Source organism: Sitodiplosis mosellana, unplaced genomic scaffold, assembly GCF_009176505.1.
Source record: "Sitodiplosis mosellana isolate CC-2019 unplaced genomic scaffold, AAFC_SMos_1.0 Smas_scaffold_1, whole genome shotgun sequence".
Classification (NCBI taxonomy): domain Eukaryota; kingdom Metazoa; phylum Arthropoda; class Insecta; order Diptera; family Cecidomyiidae; genus Sitodiplosis; species Sitodiplosis mosellana.
Window position 1 is genome coordinate 20,864,142 of NW_022595244.1, and position 18,993 is coordinate 20,883,134.

The following is an 18,993-nucleotide window of genomic DNA, read 5'->3' on the forward strand; positions in this document are numbered from 1 at the left end:
GTCATTCAAATCCAATGGATCTGAGTCACCAAATCTTAAATTTTGTCTAACTTTTTATTGGCAATTTTCAAATTAGCATTCTCAATTTAAAATCAAAGACGATTTAAATCAAAAGACTTCTCTCAAATTAGACCGGTCATAAAATAAAAGTCGATTTGTTTGACAAAAAAAAATGAACGTCCATAATAAAGTGATTGTTTATTTGTTTTTGAATCGCTCATCAACACGTGTTCCTATTTAAAATCGTTTGATTCTCGGATTACAAAATGAAATTGATGACATTTAAATTGGAAATACGATAGAGTACCTATCAAGCACAACAGAAACATTCATACAGGAAACTATATTCATGTTCTGTCATTGGGGAAAAATCTATTTTCAGTTAATTTGCCACACGTTCTCCAATTTCATTGACAATTTTTTCGAGGAGAAGATAAATTTTTCCAACTCTTTTTGTTTCTGTATTCAAAGTCGAACAGTTAAAAGGAACGAAGTCATTAAAATAAGGACTGTAAAGTAGATAGTTAAAAACGTGTTGTTGTTCGGTTCTGTCAGGGTGTCAATTTAATTGCTGTTCCAAAAGAATTGTTTAAACATAAACTGTACGGTTTTCTTAAAAAAGAAAAACGATCAAATTTAATTATATTTTGAATGAATTTTATTGCAAAATTTCAGCTCAAAAAATATGTGTCAGCATGCCCGGAGAATAGTGGTGACGGTGAAGTTATTATCTATTTTTACTATGCTCATTAACTTGTTGAACGTTGCAACCGAGCGCAACAACGCGATTTAATCAATGACAGACAACGATTAGAACAACAAAACAACGGTAATCGATCGATGGCCTAAGCATAATACGAATAGCATCGCTTCCAGCCGTTAAGACTAAATAAATTATGATCTAACGCAACATACATGATTTTGATATGTGAAAATGCCAGACATTTGGTCGTTTAGGTGTATGTGTGTATGGTGCGCGCGGCACTTCATCAAAGACAGAAACAAACCGAAAAAGGCCACCGCAATGGGAAAAACGTATGTCGTGTGTCAAATAAAATTTTAAACTGAAACCCATAGGGAGGCGAGAGAATTTATTGAAAATGAATATGTTTTGGTCAGACGTTTGGTTTTCTCGCGTTCAATGCGTTTCAAGTGTGTCGTGTTTTTTCGTGTTTCTGTGTGTGTGTGTCGAATGTGTGAAGTTTGTGCACGCCATGTCAGTGCATTAGGCCAAGCGTTGAAAAAATCATGTTCACATTTATCTGACTACCAAACCTTTTTTTAATTTCAATGGACTGTGCCCCGTTCCGATTGAAATGATGATGTCATCGGCTACTTTAGAATTCTCTTCTCGTCTTACTTTTATGATGTCTTTCTCTCGTTTTTTTCTTCTTTTGTTCGAACTGCCGCTTATTTCATTTTGATTTTCAATGTCTTTTCATTCTCGATTATTATTTGTTATCTGTTTATATGTTTGTTGCGCATGATTGACGTTAATCTTTGTCGCACCTCCAACTGTCGTTGATATACACCTTACGACAATCACACGCCCGTTTACGGCATTCGATTCAGTGAATTGGGTATTATTATCGAAAAATGACAGCTCAATTGTATCGCACTCACTGTCCTCTTGGATGTTGTGTGCTTACGTTTAGTATTGTTGATTGAAATCAAGTGGTTCGGAACACCTCAAGTCACAAGACACTTGAACTTTAACAATCCGTTCACGGATGCACAGTATTGAATCTGCTTTAGCCATCATTCATTTCGTCAATATCTTGATATTACAGCCTTCATTTCAAATTCAATCTCAGCTAATCTATACATGTCTTGAGCAGATCTTTTTGATTCAAACTGAAGGTGCAAATGAGCTCAAAACATACTTTACAATAACACAAAATGTAAACAGTCCTCCAGCTGCGGGAATCGCCTACCGCAAGCAAATAGCATTGAAATATTTGTGCTTTGTTGTGCAACACACTCAAGTGATGTGAGACACATCAAAAACTGGAAAAACAATTTCTTTGCAAAAATGACTTGAAACCGCTTGAATGTTCTCATAGGTTATGGGTTATATTTGATGTTTTGTTCATTTTTTGTTCGGTTCTCGAAGAGCAACGAGTGAGATGATTTATTGGCTACGGTTAAACATTAGCGAAGAAATCATTTTCGGTATATGTGATGGAGCAAAGAAGAGAGAAAAAGAAAGACGCTGATTCAAATCATCGGTTTACTGTGCATACGGTCGACTGCGAGCATTTTCGGTACGACGGTTGAATGACGATGAAAAATTATCGATAATTCTGTGTTTTTTTCTTTCTTCATTCTTTGTTTTGAGCAGCGCATTTTCGTTCATTCCTTCGACGCTCTCACTTTTCAGTCCCTAAAAAGTCGATATTCAAAAACACAAACAACCATCGATATTTTGCTTCTCATTCTTTAATTTAAAATATTTAAAAAAAAAATACGGATAATATGCGTAAAAGTTACGAACATGATTTATGTCGATATTTTTTTTTCCTTCATTTATTCATTCTCGTTCTTGTCAGATGCTTTTTTGGTGGTGTGTTGCTGTTATTCTCCTTCTTTTTTCTCTCTCGACGTTTACATCATTTTACGGTGCCAGTGATGCATTCAAATGCAAACGGCCAGACAATTCAAACGCATGTTGACCATAATTTGGGTTTCATGAATTATCATCATAATGATAATAGCTTATGTTGAACACGACTTGCGGTAAACACTCAACAACATTGCAACATGCAGTGTCCTAATCGATTACTATTGTTTCATTCATAGAAATTGACAGTTGCCGAAAACACAACGAACCAATGAGAAAAACGAATGAAAACAATATGAGTTCATAATAATCATAAGTTTATTGAGATAAGGGATTTAAATAGTTTTGTTCATGTCAAACATCACGATAGCATACATTGCAAAGGAGCAGCATCAAAGTCGTAAAACTTTTGCTTAAAACAAAAGCCATGCTCCTAAGAAGATTGGTGAGTTTCTAATGCGACCCAGGTAAAGGTCAGATGTGACTTATAGGATAAGTATGTCCGAGTAGATTCCGAAATCCTGTGTGCTTAAAGGTTCAACCAATCGAACAGACAAACATTCTTCAGTTATTATGGTAACTCACTGTGTGATACAGTTGTCGATTTTGTAAGAATGTTGCATTATTATTCTGAGCCAATTTTGTATTATTATTGTATAATATGAAAATGCTGAAACAAGTATGCAACCTAGAATCCTTTTCTTCATTTTGCTTTCAAATTGCGTCGAAAAGACTAGTCACCCATAAATTAGAATTATGGCTAATTATTTGTGTTTGTGGCAAGCATTAAACTGATCAAAATTATCAATTACTGATGTCTTATTGCGCAATTATTCCCTCGTTTTAAATCAGCGATTATTTCTTCGATTATTCATTCCATAAGTAATGTGGCGATTATGTTATTCATTTTATTACTTCAACGTTGTTCACTTAATTTTCGGAAATACTTTTTTTTCGTAATCATTTTGTTCCAGGTGATGTTAACCAAAATAAAGAGAAAAAAAATACTTACTTGTATCACTCTCATCGGCAAACCGGTTTCTTTAGCTAACTGCTCACGGATGTGTCGCGTTGGTTTTGGTGTTTGACTGAATGCATTTTTCAGTACATCTAGTTGTTTGGCTTTGATTGTTGTTCGCGGGCCGCGTCGTTTTGAACCGTTCGCACCGTCATCAGGGCTTTTGTTTTCCGCCTGTGAATCACCACGACAATCAGGATCACCATCGATGGAACCCTTCATTTGAAAAAAATAAAAGGAAAGATAAATCAATCGGATTGTGTAATAAAACTGGGAGGATTTCAATAGATAAGGTAATTCGAGCACAACGGAAATGATTGAAGAAAATAAAACAAATCAAGAATTTGAAATGCGATTGAACTTACTTGATCGGAATCATCTTGCGTCATTTTACTATCGCTATTCGTACTTTGTACTGACATATCAGATGGACCTAAAGCGCCGAGTGAATCTGGACCGTTTCCACCTAATCCGACTAACGCACCTAATCCTAAGCCACCGCCTCGAATATGATGCGCTGGTTCGTCATCTTCTTCGTCTTCGGAGCCGGAGCCCAATAATGGATCTAATCGTGATAGAAGAAAAAAAAAACAACAAAAAATAAATTTGAATCATTTTCAACACCATGAAAATAGCTTAAAAGTCAAGTGCCTAATCCAATTGACTGTTTCAAATCAAATTACAATTTTTTTTTTCTTCTCTTTTTTTCTATTCATCAAAATCGACGAGTCGTTCTGCATATATACGCGTCACAGGAAGAGGCTGCATTGTCGATTTTTCGGGAGTGAAAAGCAGTTATTTCCGAAGCATAGCACTTTATTATGAATTAAATGCTTTCCTGTATTTGCTTAGGTACTTGTATTCGATGGTTTGCTTTATCAAACCGTCGACACACACACACAACACCAGTGACTTTGCAAACGGCACGTAGCAGCATCAATGAAGGGACACACAACAACAGCAACAACAACAGAAGAAATGCATCCCTCGATTCAAAAGCAAATTCCCTATAAATTTGCGTGTTTATTTCCTTCCTACGTTTGAGCTCTCATGCCTATTTACCAAACGTGAAATTGAAGGCGCACATGAATGCCGACCCCTTGTGATACACCACACTGCCACGCACCGAAGCGCTATAAAATATTACCCGGAGAAAATAGCACTAATTTCTTATCGAATGTATATTTCCATTTTACACCATCATCATTCATCATTTATCAGACTAAATCGACTCGATTTTGCGTGTGCAAAGCACAACCTGGAATGACGCGTACGCATTTTCCTCCTCAAACGGTTGGTTGGCGTGCGTTGTGTTGTGTTTGTTACTGTTTTGGTTTCGGTTTCGAAGTTTATTTCAAAAACAATAAAATGTACGGTGCATGGTGGGTCTGAAAATAAAACTGGTTCTTCGCTCGCTCGCTCTCTCTCTCTCTCTCTCTCCGGTCCTCATATTGCGTACACTGGGCACTGCTGATACAACGTGGCTCAACAACAATCTCTGAACTATGCAAACATGAATGCTCACGAGGAATGCGTAGTAAATGTCGAATGCCGCATTTTATGGAGAGAACGTTAGAGATTTTCCAAACCATTTCTCATAAATGCCCTTCAGCTGAGTTTATTTTATGTATTTGTGTTGTTTCAATTCAGAAATGCATACACGAATGCCATCATGTCTATTTTTGGCTCAGAGGGTTTTTTTTTTTCGCTTTTGTTATTGTTATTACTGTTGTTGTTATTGTTGTTGCTGTTGGATAAATCAGATCTTATGGATCCTTCAATTTATTTCTACCCTCGACAGAACATTTCCTGGAACATTGATGCCGCTTCACTACCTCTTGAGTTGAAATTAATAGCAACGCAAATAATTTGACCGATATGTTTGCATTTTTCATGCACTTTTTCGGGTTGTGTAACTCGAATCAAGGCTAAGCGAATGAACAGACGAGAGAACGCTTCATATTATTCTGTTGTTAGTAAGAATATTCAGAATTTGAACTCAACTTGATGAACTAAGAGAAAAAAAATGTTGTTGTAAAAATGCGTTTGTTTCGAAGCAAAATGAATTTCGGTGTAAAAATGCGAGAGTTTCTTGTGTTTTTTTTCCTTTTATCGAGGTGAAATTCCATAAACTACAATTTTTCAGCTACACCATCATTGTGCCAGTCTTCTGCAACTGACATGAAAATACGTGTATTCAGAACAACTGAGTGAGAGTATAAAAGGCAACCAGCACCGTGCGTTTATTCGTCGTTTAAAGTCACGTGGTGGTATTGCTGCTATATTCCGTTTATTCGCCTTCCTTTGTCATTTTATTTATCAAAAGCGAATTTTTCATTTGAACATGTCTTTGTCGTTGTCGTTTGTTGGATATCGCGCTGATGTTAAGCGCGCACCAAGCGACGTATATATATATTTATGTGATATGAATGTATGTGATTAAAAATCGATTTTTCTTCTCTCGGTTGGATAGAGACCAGCAAAACCAAAACCGAGAGCAGCAAAATACATATGCATGCACGCACTCACTCACTCTCGCATTCGTCAGATCAAAATGAGATTATGAAATTCAGATTGCGAGCATGCGGTCCGTGCGTAGATGGGAATGTTTTTGATGGGATTGATCATGCTGCAAATGGCATGGCTGTGGAGGTCTTTGTATTTCAGATATACATGTTGAAAGCATTGAGCAGCTCGCTCTATCCAAACGAGCCGAATAAAAACTGAGAATGGTGAAGAGGGAATATATTCTGTATTTTTGTGTTTTTTTTTTCCCTCGGATGTCTGTCAATTGGCGGACCATTGGTAGACATTCCGTAATGTTCTGCACATACTGGGCGACTTCATTGATATACATTCTTTTTTTCGGTTCATTTTCATTCGTGCGACTGATTCACCGTGGATTGCCTTTTATTCGCAACAAATTGGTTGCACGATTTTCCATACCGACGTTACATAACTCGGCTGGTGAGAGACGTCAAAATGAGAAAATATCCTAAAGAAAAGGAAACTCTCTCAGAAAAAGAGAGAGAAAGAAATAATAATATCCAATGTGCGATGAATGCGCGCACTTGAAATAAATATTATAGACTGCGATGCCCCGTGCTGAGTGTGAAATTCATTGTGGGAATATTTGTAGTCGTACACACTTCTGACTTTACACACCAACACGCCAGAACACATTTAATCGCCTTCAGTGGATTCCTTTTGCTTCCATTTCGATCGTTTTGCAATACATATTTAATTCTGTTCATCTGGTGCACAAACTTTTGGCATTTTGGTGCCGACTTTGAATTTTCTCCCATTGGCGCATTAAATCTTGGCTTTTTAAATAATATTTATTCTTTGCATTTCCACAGCCCATCGACGCGTATATTTGTTTTCTACATTTATTCTTTCGATCTGTTTAACGCTTTCATTCGGATTATTTATTTTAAAAACGTGTAACATAAATTATTTGCATTGTGATTATAATGGCATGAAGCATTGCGTTGTCCATTCATTGAGCAATTTACAGATCCGATTTTTTCTAAAATATTTTTGACTCAATTTTTTTTTTTCGTTTTTTTTTTTATTTGTTTCGTGCGTATTCGAAGGTGTTAGAATCTTCAAATTATCTGAGGCTTACAGCAGGTTAATGCTATTAGTTGTGTGCTCCATGAACAAAAACGCGTTGAATGGCATAGTTAATCAAACACATTTTGAAAGGAAAATGTTCTAGCACATCAAAATCGATTTGATTAATTGATATATTGCATGAGATGTGTTCCTGAGTGTGCCCTTTCTACCCCATTATATGTCGATACTTTCTGTTTCGATTCAATCGTCGGACACTGTTGCACCGTGCAACGGTAACTTACATCAAAAATGTGGCTCTAGTTACTCAGTTTGATAACATACAATTACGGTCGGATTTTGTTTGAAAAATGAAATGGTTTAGCTGTTCGTCCCGCATACAATGGCCCAACATGCATTCGACATAAGGCAATATTTATATAATGTAGACTCTGTTTCAGTTTACCTCTTTTGTTATTTTGGCATGTTACAATTCAACCATAACCTGAACTAATCATTGGATCCTCCATTGTAATTTATTCTACGCAGCAGGATGTCCCCATTCAAAAGCACAGTTATTGACAACACTACAACGGCGGTCAACGCGAATACAGGGGACCGAGAATGAGTCGAGAATAGAATGAACATTTTAGCGCACTTTAGATGCTCTCTTTCAATGTGCACATACTAACACTTTGCACAGCTGAGACCCGTGTGTATGCATTATATGCACGTCAGCACAGTACGTAACAAAAGAGACACACATGTGCGTTTTCATATTTTGATCATTTGTTAAACCGTTCGACCCGGTATGAGTCGAAGGTAGACTACAACCTTCGTATGATCAATGGACACAACTTTGTCTCTATTTTGCCGTAACGACTCTATGTAAATACTCTCATTTTCGCTGCTTTGTTTCTCCACAATTGTGGTTTGGCGATTGTAAAAAGTCATAAAATTTAACGAATACTAGACACTTGAAATGCAATAGATATTCATTCAAAGAAAAAAAGAAGAAGAGATAATTACACTTTTGAATGGCCTTTTTTCGTGGAAAATCTTTTATAGTTTTCTTATTGGATGCAAAACTATTCAAATCACATTCAACCAAACGCTCAGCGATGATTTTGACTTGTTTTTGTGAACTTGAATTTTTTTTTTTCGAATGACATATTCCGCACAATTTCATGTTCGGGTTTGTTCACTTTAAATGTGTCAACGCATTTGTTCAATTATCAAATATACTTGTGAATCAGAAGAATTCAGCTTACGGTCATGGACAAAGTGGCAATTGATTGTCATGCTAAAGAGAAGAAGAAAACAAAACTGTGATCTGCAACTGACTAAATTTCACGCATTCTCATCATTAAAGTAAGAGATTTGTGCAGTGAAGCTGTCATTCACACGACGTCAATTCAATGGCGAATACTTTTTTTTCAGTGAGGGATTGACATTCGTCACTGAAACAAACAAAAATGATTGGTTTTATTTTCGTTTTTAAAAGACAACTACATAGAAAAGAAAAAAAAAAAGGAGAAGAAATCTGTGCGTGTTGGATTAAGTTAATCCTAAGCCATGTTTGTACGTATGACGAATGAATTCTTTTTTGTGTTGTGTTGTGTATCATGTAAAATGCATCACCGATCTGTGTTTTCAATCGGTTTTTAACTAGGTATCAATTTAACAACTTTAATCTCGGCTTTGATAACTCAAACTCGAATATGTTCGGCTCGGTTTGGTTTGGTTCGGTTTTTACCTGCAGCATACCAATCGGCCATTGTACAGAGTGTTAGCCAAAATCGCAAAGCAAAACATACAATGGAAACCAATACTGAACAACGATACTGACACTGATTTGCGCACCAAACAACAACCATTGTAAACATATTGTAAAATATGTGTTTTCTCTCATTTTCTTTTGCGTACAGTTTTGAGTTGGCTTTTTTTCGTATCTTCTCTTCGATACGAACACGCACATTGCTGCGCTGTACTCTTTACACCCGATTGAATTGGTAATTGTTTTGGTTTTTGTTATTTTAAGCACTTAAACATTTACGTACTCATACACATACACATAGTCGAACACATGAACCGAAAATGGAAGAAAAATGGCAAGCCTCAGCGGCGGCGGTAGTTGTATTCTTTCTTTCGTTTCTGTTTTGTTTGTGTAATGTTTTTGTTTCGTCTTATGTATTTAATGAAAGCTATTTATACACATCGCAATGCACTGAATGACAAAACACGAACCGAAAAAGGAGATCGAGATTCTTTCCTGTAAAAGAATGAAAATTGAAGGCTGTCTTGCAACGTGCATCTATATTTACTGAAACGCGCTCACGATGATATTCATGAGGTATGTGTGTGTGTGTATGCGTATGTGTCGGGCCTTTACCCAGCCGACCAGTTTCTTGCAATAAGATTTAATGCTTTGTTTTTGGATTACATATTTTTCCATATCCTCGTTTCTTTCACTCCTTTTCTTCTTCGCTTGGTGTATCAATATTTTTTTAAGTATTGTTAAGTTAGTCTTATTTTCTGTATCGGTTCTTTTTTTTGTGCGGTTAGACTACCGAAATATGGGTTTTTGTATTAGGTGGCATCCGTTTAGTTAATTTTTCTATTCATTGACCACTGAAAAAAAAAAAATTAACAACCATTGAAACTGAATACACGCATACATACACACACGGAGACACTCCATTGAGTTTCTTTCATCAACATATCGAAATAAATAATGTCGTTATTCATTTCCCCGTGTAAAGCTAATAGAGAAATTAAATAAAGCACCGAAAGAAGAGATGAAACTATGAAGAAAAAAAACACTAACAATTTATGTACAATTTGCAAACTTTGTTAAGCCGACGCATGTAAGTTGTTTGAGGAAACGATGAGAGATGTTTTTCTATGGACGATGTGCATGTGAATGGGCACCATTGACGGGCGGCGGCTTTTTCAAGACATTCAATCTGTAAATTTTCATACTTATATACAGCATTATCTTCTGGCGATGATGTTGTAATAAGCTTTATTTTGGACATGCATTTCTGGGTCTTGTTTCGACATCGTCACAGCCACCACATCTCCATCGATTTGGGTGCGAGAATGTGAGAACACATCAACTACATCAATTACGGACATTATGGCTAGAGAAATAAACATTATAATTAATGTCGAACAAAATGCTAACGAACGATAAACCACTCATATTTTGGTTTATATCATATTTTAATAGTTCCAGTTTTTTTTTTGTATTCTTCTCCCTTTTGCCTTCCTTAAAAACGATCGCTTGCAAACGTTTCAGAGCCCATTGCTCCAAGGAAGATGTTTCTTTTCATTCTTCAATTTTTTTTTTCGGCATTCGTGAATATTTTATCATTTTATTCGTATCGTTGTTTCATATTAATGAGCACCGTGTGTCTTTGATACAGGTCGGTCGATATATGCTAACAAGTTTTAAAAAAAAGCAAATGCTCGCGTCAAAATTATCGGAGCCAAAGTGATTTTCGATTCAAAAATGAACAGGCCATTTAACGTGTGTTCATCATATAGTTTACGAATGATTTTTTTCTTCTTCAGCGATTATTGTTGTTGTTTCATCTGTTTGTTTGTTTGACGGCTGCCGCCAATGTTTTTTTCTTCTCTGTTTTCGAAATTTGAATGAACGACTTTTCGAATGTCTTGGCCATTCATTGATAAATTAAAAACCACAAATGTTGTTTTTTCTCGATTTGAGTTTAAAACATCGAGAATACAACGAAATATTAAATGTCCGAATTCATGAAGCGGCCAATATTAAAGAAAATTCAACCGAACAATTTTCAGTCGACCGAAAAGCAAATGACAAACTGGTTTAAATCTGTTTATCACCTCTTGGCTCTGTGGCTCTTTTCAACGAAACAAACGTTTGATTCGTATCAAAACTTTTCATTCAAACACATTTTCACCCAGTTCAAAGAATAGGACAGTTAGCAGGACAATGCAATTGCGTGAATGAATCGCATGCAAGCATTGACATTCTGATATCAAGATAAATAAATCGAGTGTGAACTGAGCAATGACTTTTTACCAAGCCGAGTGCGACTTAGCGATAGTGGTTGCTTTGTTTGAACGCTGGGTGAAAATGTGAATCGGCTGGGCCTTATTTCGTAGCCCCAGCTCATCAACTTCTACAATACAATGACTGGCTGATTGTTTTCTACTGATAATAACAAACAACGATGAGGGTTTCAATGTCGCATCACATCTATCTGCTTGAAATAAAAACTTCAACGTTTTGTACTCTCCCCGATTAGAATAAGTTTTCTGTACACTAGAATGGTTAGATCATTTTGACCTGATCCAAGCGGAGATTGTAGATGAAAAGGGAAGGAAATTTCTTCTGGATAATTCACCAAAAAAAAAAAAGGAAAAACTTTTGCACAAACCGATTTTATCTCACATATCTTTCAAATCGATTTCTCTATTCATCCGAATTTATTTCAAAATTAAAATGAAGAGAGACACTTCTTTGTGATCGCCAATAACTTTATCTGTGTCAAAAGTCAATAAAAAATTGTTCACATTCAGACACGCATTTGCATAATCCAATGTTCGTGTGTGCTATGACGTTTCATCGAAGTCATACAAATTGATTTAAATTAATCGGATTTTTTTTCCGTCAACACTTTCATGGAAGATGTAAACTTATTTGACAAGTTAATTAATTAAATTAATGCACGAAGGCGGTCGAAAAGAAATTTCGTGACAAAATTCGCGATATATTAACAGTGAAACAGATTTTGTTTTTTGTTTTTTTGTTTTTCGTGTGGCATAAATTGGGAAAATGGCGTCAGCGAAAATTTTTGCTTATAAATTGTCATTTGTTGTGCCGAATAACTTGACAACACATTCAACAGTTCAATATTGGTGTATGAATGCGGGGCGGCGGCATCTTCAAATAAATATGCGATGAACACATCTCTAGAAAAAAGTAAACACTTGTTTATATATATATAGCATCGTGCAAATAGTACATGGTATCGTTGTTGTTGTTGTTGTTGTTGTTGGTGATACATACACGAAAAGCCCATTTCCATATCTCTCCATTATTTATTTTGATGATTCATGGCGTTAGCTTATGTACAAAATGTACATGGATCAGGCGAACATTGGATTTCATTAGCAAAATATGAATTTACATCTAAATATTCATACGTATACCGTATACATGTATTGAATGGGGTGACTTGCGCAATAGAGATTTGCTCCAAGCCAATTCAATCAAGACACCGCCGTTGCTACTGGCAATCGCATCGACGTACGAATACAATGGCAAATTTTCTTGTTTTTTCTTGGTCGGCTTTGGCGAATTTTCTCTTCATACATATGTTTTCGTTGGTACCGTTTTGAATCCTAAAAACGTGTAGTTCGTCCGGAATCGATACCATTTGGTTTTCTACTGTGATGTGGTATCCGTTATTTTATCTACAAAAAAGGAAGCGAAAGAATTGCGAATTCCATACTCTTGCGCATGATGTACAACACTCCATCATGCGAGCCATTCTTCAATCGTATTTTCTATTTCAATGTGATTTTCGAGTGGCGAAAACATCCACACCATGGGCTTAGAACAAAAATAATTGGAATAATTTATTGAATCATTTCAAAGCATTTGGTCAAAGACAACAATATGCAATTGATTCCTGAAACGGTGTTGTGAATGTTCAGCAGTTATAGTCGCGCATCCGAGCACGCGTTCATCACAAATGGCGAAATATCTCTTGGCTTGTGAATATGACGGCCAATATTCGTGTTTTCGAAGACATAAACGCAACGAGAGGAAAAAAAACAACTAAACTTTATGTACAAACATTTGTAAGCGCAGTTAAACGCTTTGCGTTGTTGGGTGCGAGATTCTAAGTACACGCGCATTATATACCAATGTCTATAAGAGTGCCTGATATCATCTCAAACACCGAACTCAAAACATTACAGAAATATTTATGTGTATATTTCTCGTCGTTGTCGTCGTCGTCGTCTTCCTCCTCTTCTTCTTCATTTTTTCTATTTTTGTAATGTTTGCACTGTGCACTTGGTAATACTTATGGTGAACATTGCAAAAAAAAAATTCGAACTTCTTTTGAAAATTTATGAGTATTTTGCCCACAAAAAACCTTGGGGTTTGTGCAAAAAATACAGTTATCGATTTTTTTCACTGTGTTCAGCTGCTGTATCTTTCACTCTATGTAATACATAACATTGGCTATAATTTTCGTAAGAGAAAAAAACAAGACTCTTCTCGATTTATTATCGTCATTTCAAACAACCAACAATTCGATGTTCGAAACATGGAGACTATGCTTGGATTAAAGTTTGTCGACTTTTTTAACGAAATGGTGATGGCGATTGATGGTGAACACCTTAGACTTCCGGTATAAAATATCGATCTTTTAATCACTCCCAAGACACAACCGACAAAATAAAAATGGTCTACTGTTATAGTTGAGTCCAAACATTCAACTGCAAATGCGTTTGTCGCACTGTATGGGGGTAAACATATGATCACTCACCTGAATACGATGAATGCTGACCGTGCTTGTGATGCATATAATCCTCTTTACACATAAATTTATTATCATCTACTATATATAATTGATCCCCGGTGCTCAATTCGCGTCGGCATATAAAACATGTGAGACAATTTAAATGGAACACTTTATTGTCTCGCGATTTTCTGACTAATTCCGACGGTGAGATGCCTTGATTGCAACCGTTGCATTTGGTGCCATAACGCCTGCACAATGTTTATTTTATTGCAATGAGAAACGAGAGAAACAACAAAAATATATGAGTGAATTAATCGTTAAGTGAATTCCCATTTTGCACATGCATTTAAATACATTTTGAAATATTGTAGTTTCAAATGATCAATCAGTTTTCATGGAACATACCTAAAAAAATCTTTTTTACAGAATAATTTTCCATCTCGGCTAAAGCATTTATCGCTCAAAGGCCCGTTACATTCACTACATCGTACACAATGTTGGTGCCATCGTCGTTCGCACACATTCAGAAGGAATTTTTCTAAAATGGGCTGATTGCAACCGGCACAATGATCACCAACACCAACTGATGGCTCTGCATGACCTGTAAAAATAGAAACAAAAGGAAATACGTCAGTTAAAGCAAATGAAAATTGTTTTATTATATAATAATGTAACGAAAAATGTGCGGCAAAACAGTGTGTGTTGAATCAAGAACAGAGAAAAAACCAAAATTTCATTCATATTTCTAAACTTCTATCGATTCAGGGGATTTTTGCCGGGCGATAGCATAAAACAAAATATGGTGTTCAATCGGACCGATTTCAACTGGAAATGTACAATGTTTGGCTTGATATGGCTGAGTGTTGTCGATGCATATTGCAAACCGTTTATCGATTATATGACAAAAACAGTTAATGCCATCTTCGTGAATTTACATGGATTCATAGTTTGTAGCGCGCGGTGTACACCACTAATCCACTATGCCGTAACAAAAGTTATGCAACGCGTATAAAAGGTATAGTGAACTTCGAAATGAGCATGCTTAAAGGTTGGCTGTGCTCAGTTGCTCGATTTGTTTTCATGTGTATCACATACAAATCCATGTATATTGTTGGCTTTGGTACTCGCTGTCTGTGAGAGGTCATTGTGCGAAATAATTTCTCAATTTTATGAATGACAGCTAATAAAAACATACACAAGTGCTAATGCACATACACAGGCACACTTCAATTGGCTGCCAGCGATTAGATTGGATAGAAACGTTTCAATGAATTTGATGATGTTTGTACTTTTGGCCGTTATTTCGGCACAATCGAACATATCAGGAAAATACATATGCATACATTGAATGCCAAATGCCGGTCAAAACTTGTTTTGAATTTTGCATGTGTATGGATTCGGAATGATACTCAGCAAATCGTTGCAATTTTGTATTCAATCAAATTTTAAGTGTCATCGATGAATGATTCAACGCCGATAATATTCATTTAAAATGTTGACATTTACTTTCATTGATTAAGTTTAACGTTTATGTTCATGATTTATACTGATGCTCGTCTCAACTTGACTGTGTCTTTTCAATTCAAATACGTGTTAATATAAACTACTTGAAATATGTCTGGAGTACAATTCATATATTATCATTTACAACTCGTTTGTTTTTTTTTAATACTACTGAATTCTTTTCGTTATTATTTTTCCTTAATTTTATGAATGACAATCAATTGTTGTGGCCGAGAACACAAAAGAAAAGCCGGAGTAAAATTGTGCGTTATTTTCTCACATCGAATCAAATATTTTCGCTAAATATAAAGTTGATTTATATTCTTATTTTTGTACACATTGGAATCGACTGCAATATCAATAAATTATCAAATGTAATTTGCTCGCTTTCGCTATTGCTTATTCCAACAAAAGACACAGCCGGCATGTATCTAAGAAGTGCATGGCTTCTTTGTTGTGGCTTTGTTTCAATAGAAGTTACTGTCAACCTGCAAAGTTTATTCAATGGATCTCACCAAACCGCAAAAACAAATGAAACGACGGAAAAGCTTCTGGAATTGAAATTGTGGAGTTGATTAATTGTGTTGTGCAAGAAGAAGAAAAGTTGTTAACAACGCACGACCTTGCCGAACCGTCTTCAGCAATTTATATTCGTTGCGGAAATTTCTACGAAGCCCGTAAATAATGCAGGTTTATAGAAGGAAAAAAAAAAATGCATTGACAGCATTGACTCAAAGTAAAATATCATCTCATCACACATGAGATGTAATCAGAAAACGTGAAATTTATGGCAAATGCTCAGAAAATGTCCAACAGAAGCCGTTCGTGTGCATTTTATTGCATCCACTTAATTGATATGTGGTGCATTCATTTGTGCGGACCGAGTGGCGTGTATCGACAAGAGTGTATGATTATCTGGGCCGGACGCATGTAAATATGTCTTGCAGGCATGAATCCAACCAAGCGCACACATATACCCGATATTTCCTTCAATATACACACATAAATTCATTCACAAGTTTTCTTCAAACGTTGCACTATGGCTCTGCGAATAGAATGGGTCGGTATTTTGGCAATGCAGTGAGCACAAAATAAAAAGAATGTAATTAAATTGTTAATCGGTTAAAAAGCAAGAGAAAATGAGCACCACCTGAGGCATATACCGAAGAGTAACTTGTTAAACACACACTTTTCAAGAGATAGCACAATGACCGAAAAAACAGTGTTTTTAAAACACACACACACACAATGGTCGGGAAAATATATTTACTTTGAAACAGGATGTAAAGTATATTTATACGAAACGTACATGCATCTACGAAATATTATAATGAAATGCAGCAATAAAACAATTAGAATTATAGGCGTACAATGTGTGATGATGCGTTGTGCTGTGCTGGGCTGTGTATTGCCCGCTTGCGCAACCACGATACGAACATGGAAGCGCGAAAATAAATCAAAGGCAAAACATGATTGATGCAGTCGACGGGAATGCACAACAACACAATTATGTGCGACAACGGTTAAACTTGATGTTTTTCAAGTCAATACATTACAAACTCATTTGAAATTCTATGCTGTAAATTATCAAGCGCACGTTTGCTATGATATGATGAGAGAACGTCATTGAATTCTATTTGAAATTACACCAATTTTCGATCAACAATTTTTCCATGATAAAAATTGAACGGTTTTTCTCGAAACAAAATGTAAGACGAAGAAAAATGTTGTGTTCGAAATTAGCAGATTGTTTATTTGTTTTCACCCAGAAAATGATGGGTTGCCATCATCCCGTTAGCTGCTGAAGTTTTAATTTTTTCTTCTTTACTTCGATTATATATACTACTTTGTGTACAGCACTTAATTAGTTTCTCATTTGAGGTTCCAGCATTTTGTTGTTCTACACATAATTATTAGTTGTCGAATTATAATTTGATTAATGACTTCACCACCACCACCACTATCTATTCTACCTTTTCACCAATGAAACCATACGCTCGTTTGACATATTTCAACAAAATCGTTATGCAGCAACAGAAAATTTTCAGTTGAGGTGTGAAACATTGACTCGAGAAAAGAAAAATCTATCCAATAGCAATTAGACACATACTGTTTTGTCGAATTAACTGGCCAATTTGTGGATTATGAAAAATGAACAAGGCAAGACAATTATACTTGTCTTTATAAATGAACAACGATTGACCTACTCATCGCATTTGTTCGCACATGAAATCGAGTAAGAACCAACCGATCACTTCGAACTGAAAGTCTAAACAGAGAAATACTCTGATGCATGCGATTGATTAAATTGAAGCTCGACTACTCATAATAATGATCGCTGTTTTTCATAATTAATAGATGGCGTTTAATCATTTTGAAATTCACGGCAATTCCAATTTTTTTTTTCAGTTAGGTGTTTTTTGTACATTGAAAAATACCACAAAATATGGTCGAAGTTTGAAAGAAAAAAAAAAATACATGAATGAATCGATAGTCTTTTTAGAATGTGGTCAGTGGACATGAATGTGATCTTATCGGATGTGATATACATACCAATGTTGTGTTGGGTATGTTGCAACACCGAACCAAATGCCATTAAGTCTTTGGCAGGCGTTCGATTCACAAGCGATTGTGGATATCCTTCCCCCAAATATGACGCCAGTGCGACAGCTCTTGGGGGAGCTTTAGATATTTCGGTCAAAATTTTTCTAAGTTTTAATTCAACGTATGAGTCGCAAGAGGAAATTAACTTTCTCTTGCAACCAAACTCTATTTCCACTTTATCTTCACAATCACAATGCACAATATCTTCTTATTTTTCACTTGAACGGGCGCTCAATGTTGTTGTCGTCGATTTCGATAGAATCGATTGAAATTTCACATTTAGTAATAAAACAAGTCTAGAAGATGTGTCGCTATTAATCCCAACACTTTGGCGCTGTTTCTCCGAAATTTTGCACATAACAAATATGCAGTAGTGGCAATTCAACAAAATTTTTTGCGTGAAACTATAATTCTTTTTTCTTTTGAAAAAAGTCAAATATTATCTTTTCGAATCATGGAATACGAATCAGTTTGAATGAACACACGATAAAAACTCTTTGCTTCTGTTAAGCCTCTGGCGGGAAACGAATAATTTCGAACCGAAACCGACGATATACAACCGTTGACTGGTTCTCAGTATTTGGTTTCAACTGTTATCCAGCCCAAATCGCGTAACATGACTACCAGCGGAAAGCAACAAAACCCACACAAGTGTACGGACGGCAGTCTGTGCTCTTGGTGCTGCGTGTTAGTCAATCAACCGAAGCATATACACGAGTGACGATCGACATAGAAGAGAGGAGAAAAAAAAAAGAAGTACGAAAGAACAACGGCGTATGTGTGCAACAAACAGTAGTAGTAAACGATGATTCTACACTGCTGCTGTTGCTTGTGGTGTTGTTGTTGCTGCATGCAAAGCATTCATTGAGAAAGGCGTTCTCAGCAGCGCTCTCATTCATGCTGCTCCGTTTATACAACGCTCGATAGAATACACATACAATCACACACAGACATACACACACACACACGTGTGCATTTGCTGCAGGCCAATCATGGCACGCTCGCTTTGGCATCGCTATATGGTTGTGTGCACGCCCATTTTTCTCCGATTATTTTAGTCACGAGGTGTGACTCTGTGAAAATCACTACTGAGATTTTAATACTTTATTCATAGGCTGCTGCTGTCATTGACTGTGCTGTCTGTGTTGTGCTCTCTTTGTTGCAGCGCGATATTTTTCTTCAGCTGCTTTTATTATTGCTTTCATTTGTTATCTTTTTGGATGTCTGTC

The 18,993-nt window shown here is 36.1% G+C and overlaps 1 protein-coding gene across 1 annotated transcript in view; it reads right to left on the reverse strand.

Moving 5' to 3' along the window:
* LOC129567198 (LIM/homeobox protein Lhx5) overlaps positions 1–18,445 on the reverse strand; it is a 29,476-nt gene extending 11,031 nt beyond the window's left edge. The window contains exons 1-5 of the mRNA XM_055443858.1: positions 17,714–18,445; positions 14,063–14,258; positions 13,682–13,905; positions 3,944–4,143; positions 3,573–3,794 (exon numbers count right to left, since the gene is read on the reverse strand). Coding sequence (XP_055299833.1) covers positions 3,573–3,794; positions 3,944–4,143; positions 13,682–13,905; positions 14,063–14,258; positions 17,714–17,756 — 885 coding nt within the window. The 5' untranslated portion in view covers positions 17,757–18,445. The remainder of the gene's footprint in view (positions 1–3,572; positions 3,795–3,943; positions 4,144–13,681; positions 13,906–14,062; positions 14,259–17,713) is intronic.
* Between the last annotated feature and the right edge of the window lie 548 nt (positions 18,446–18,993).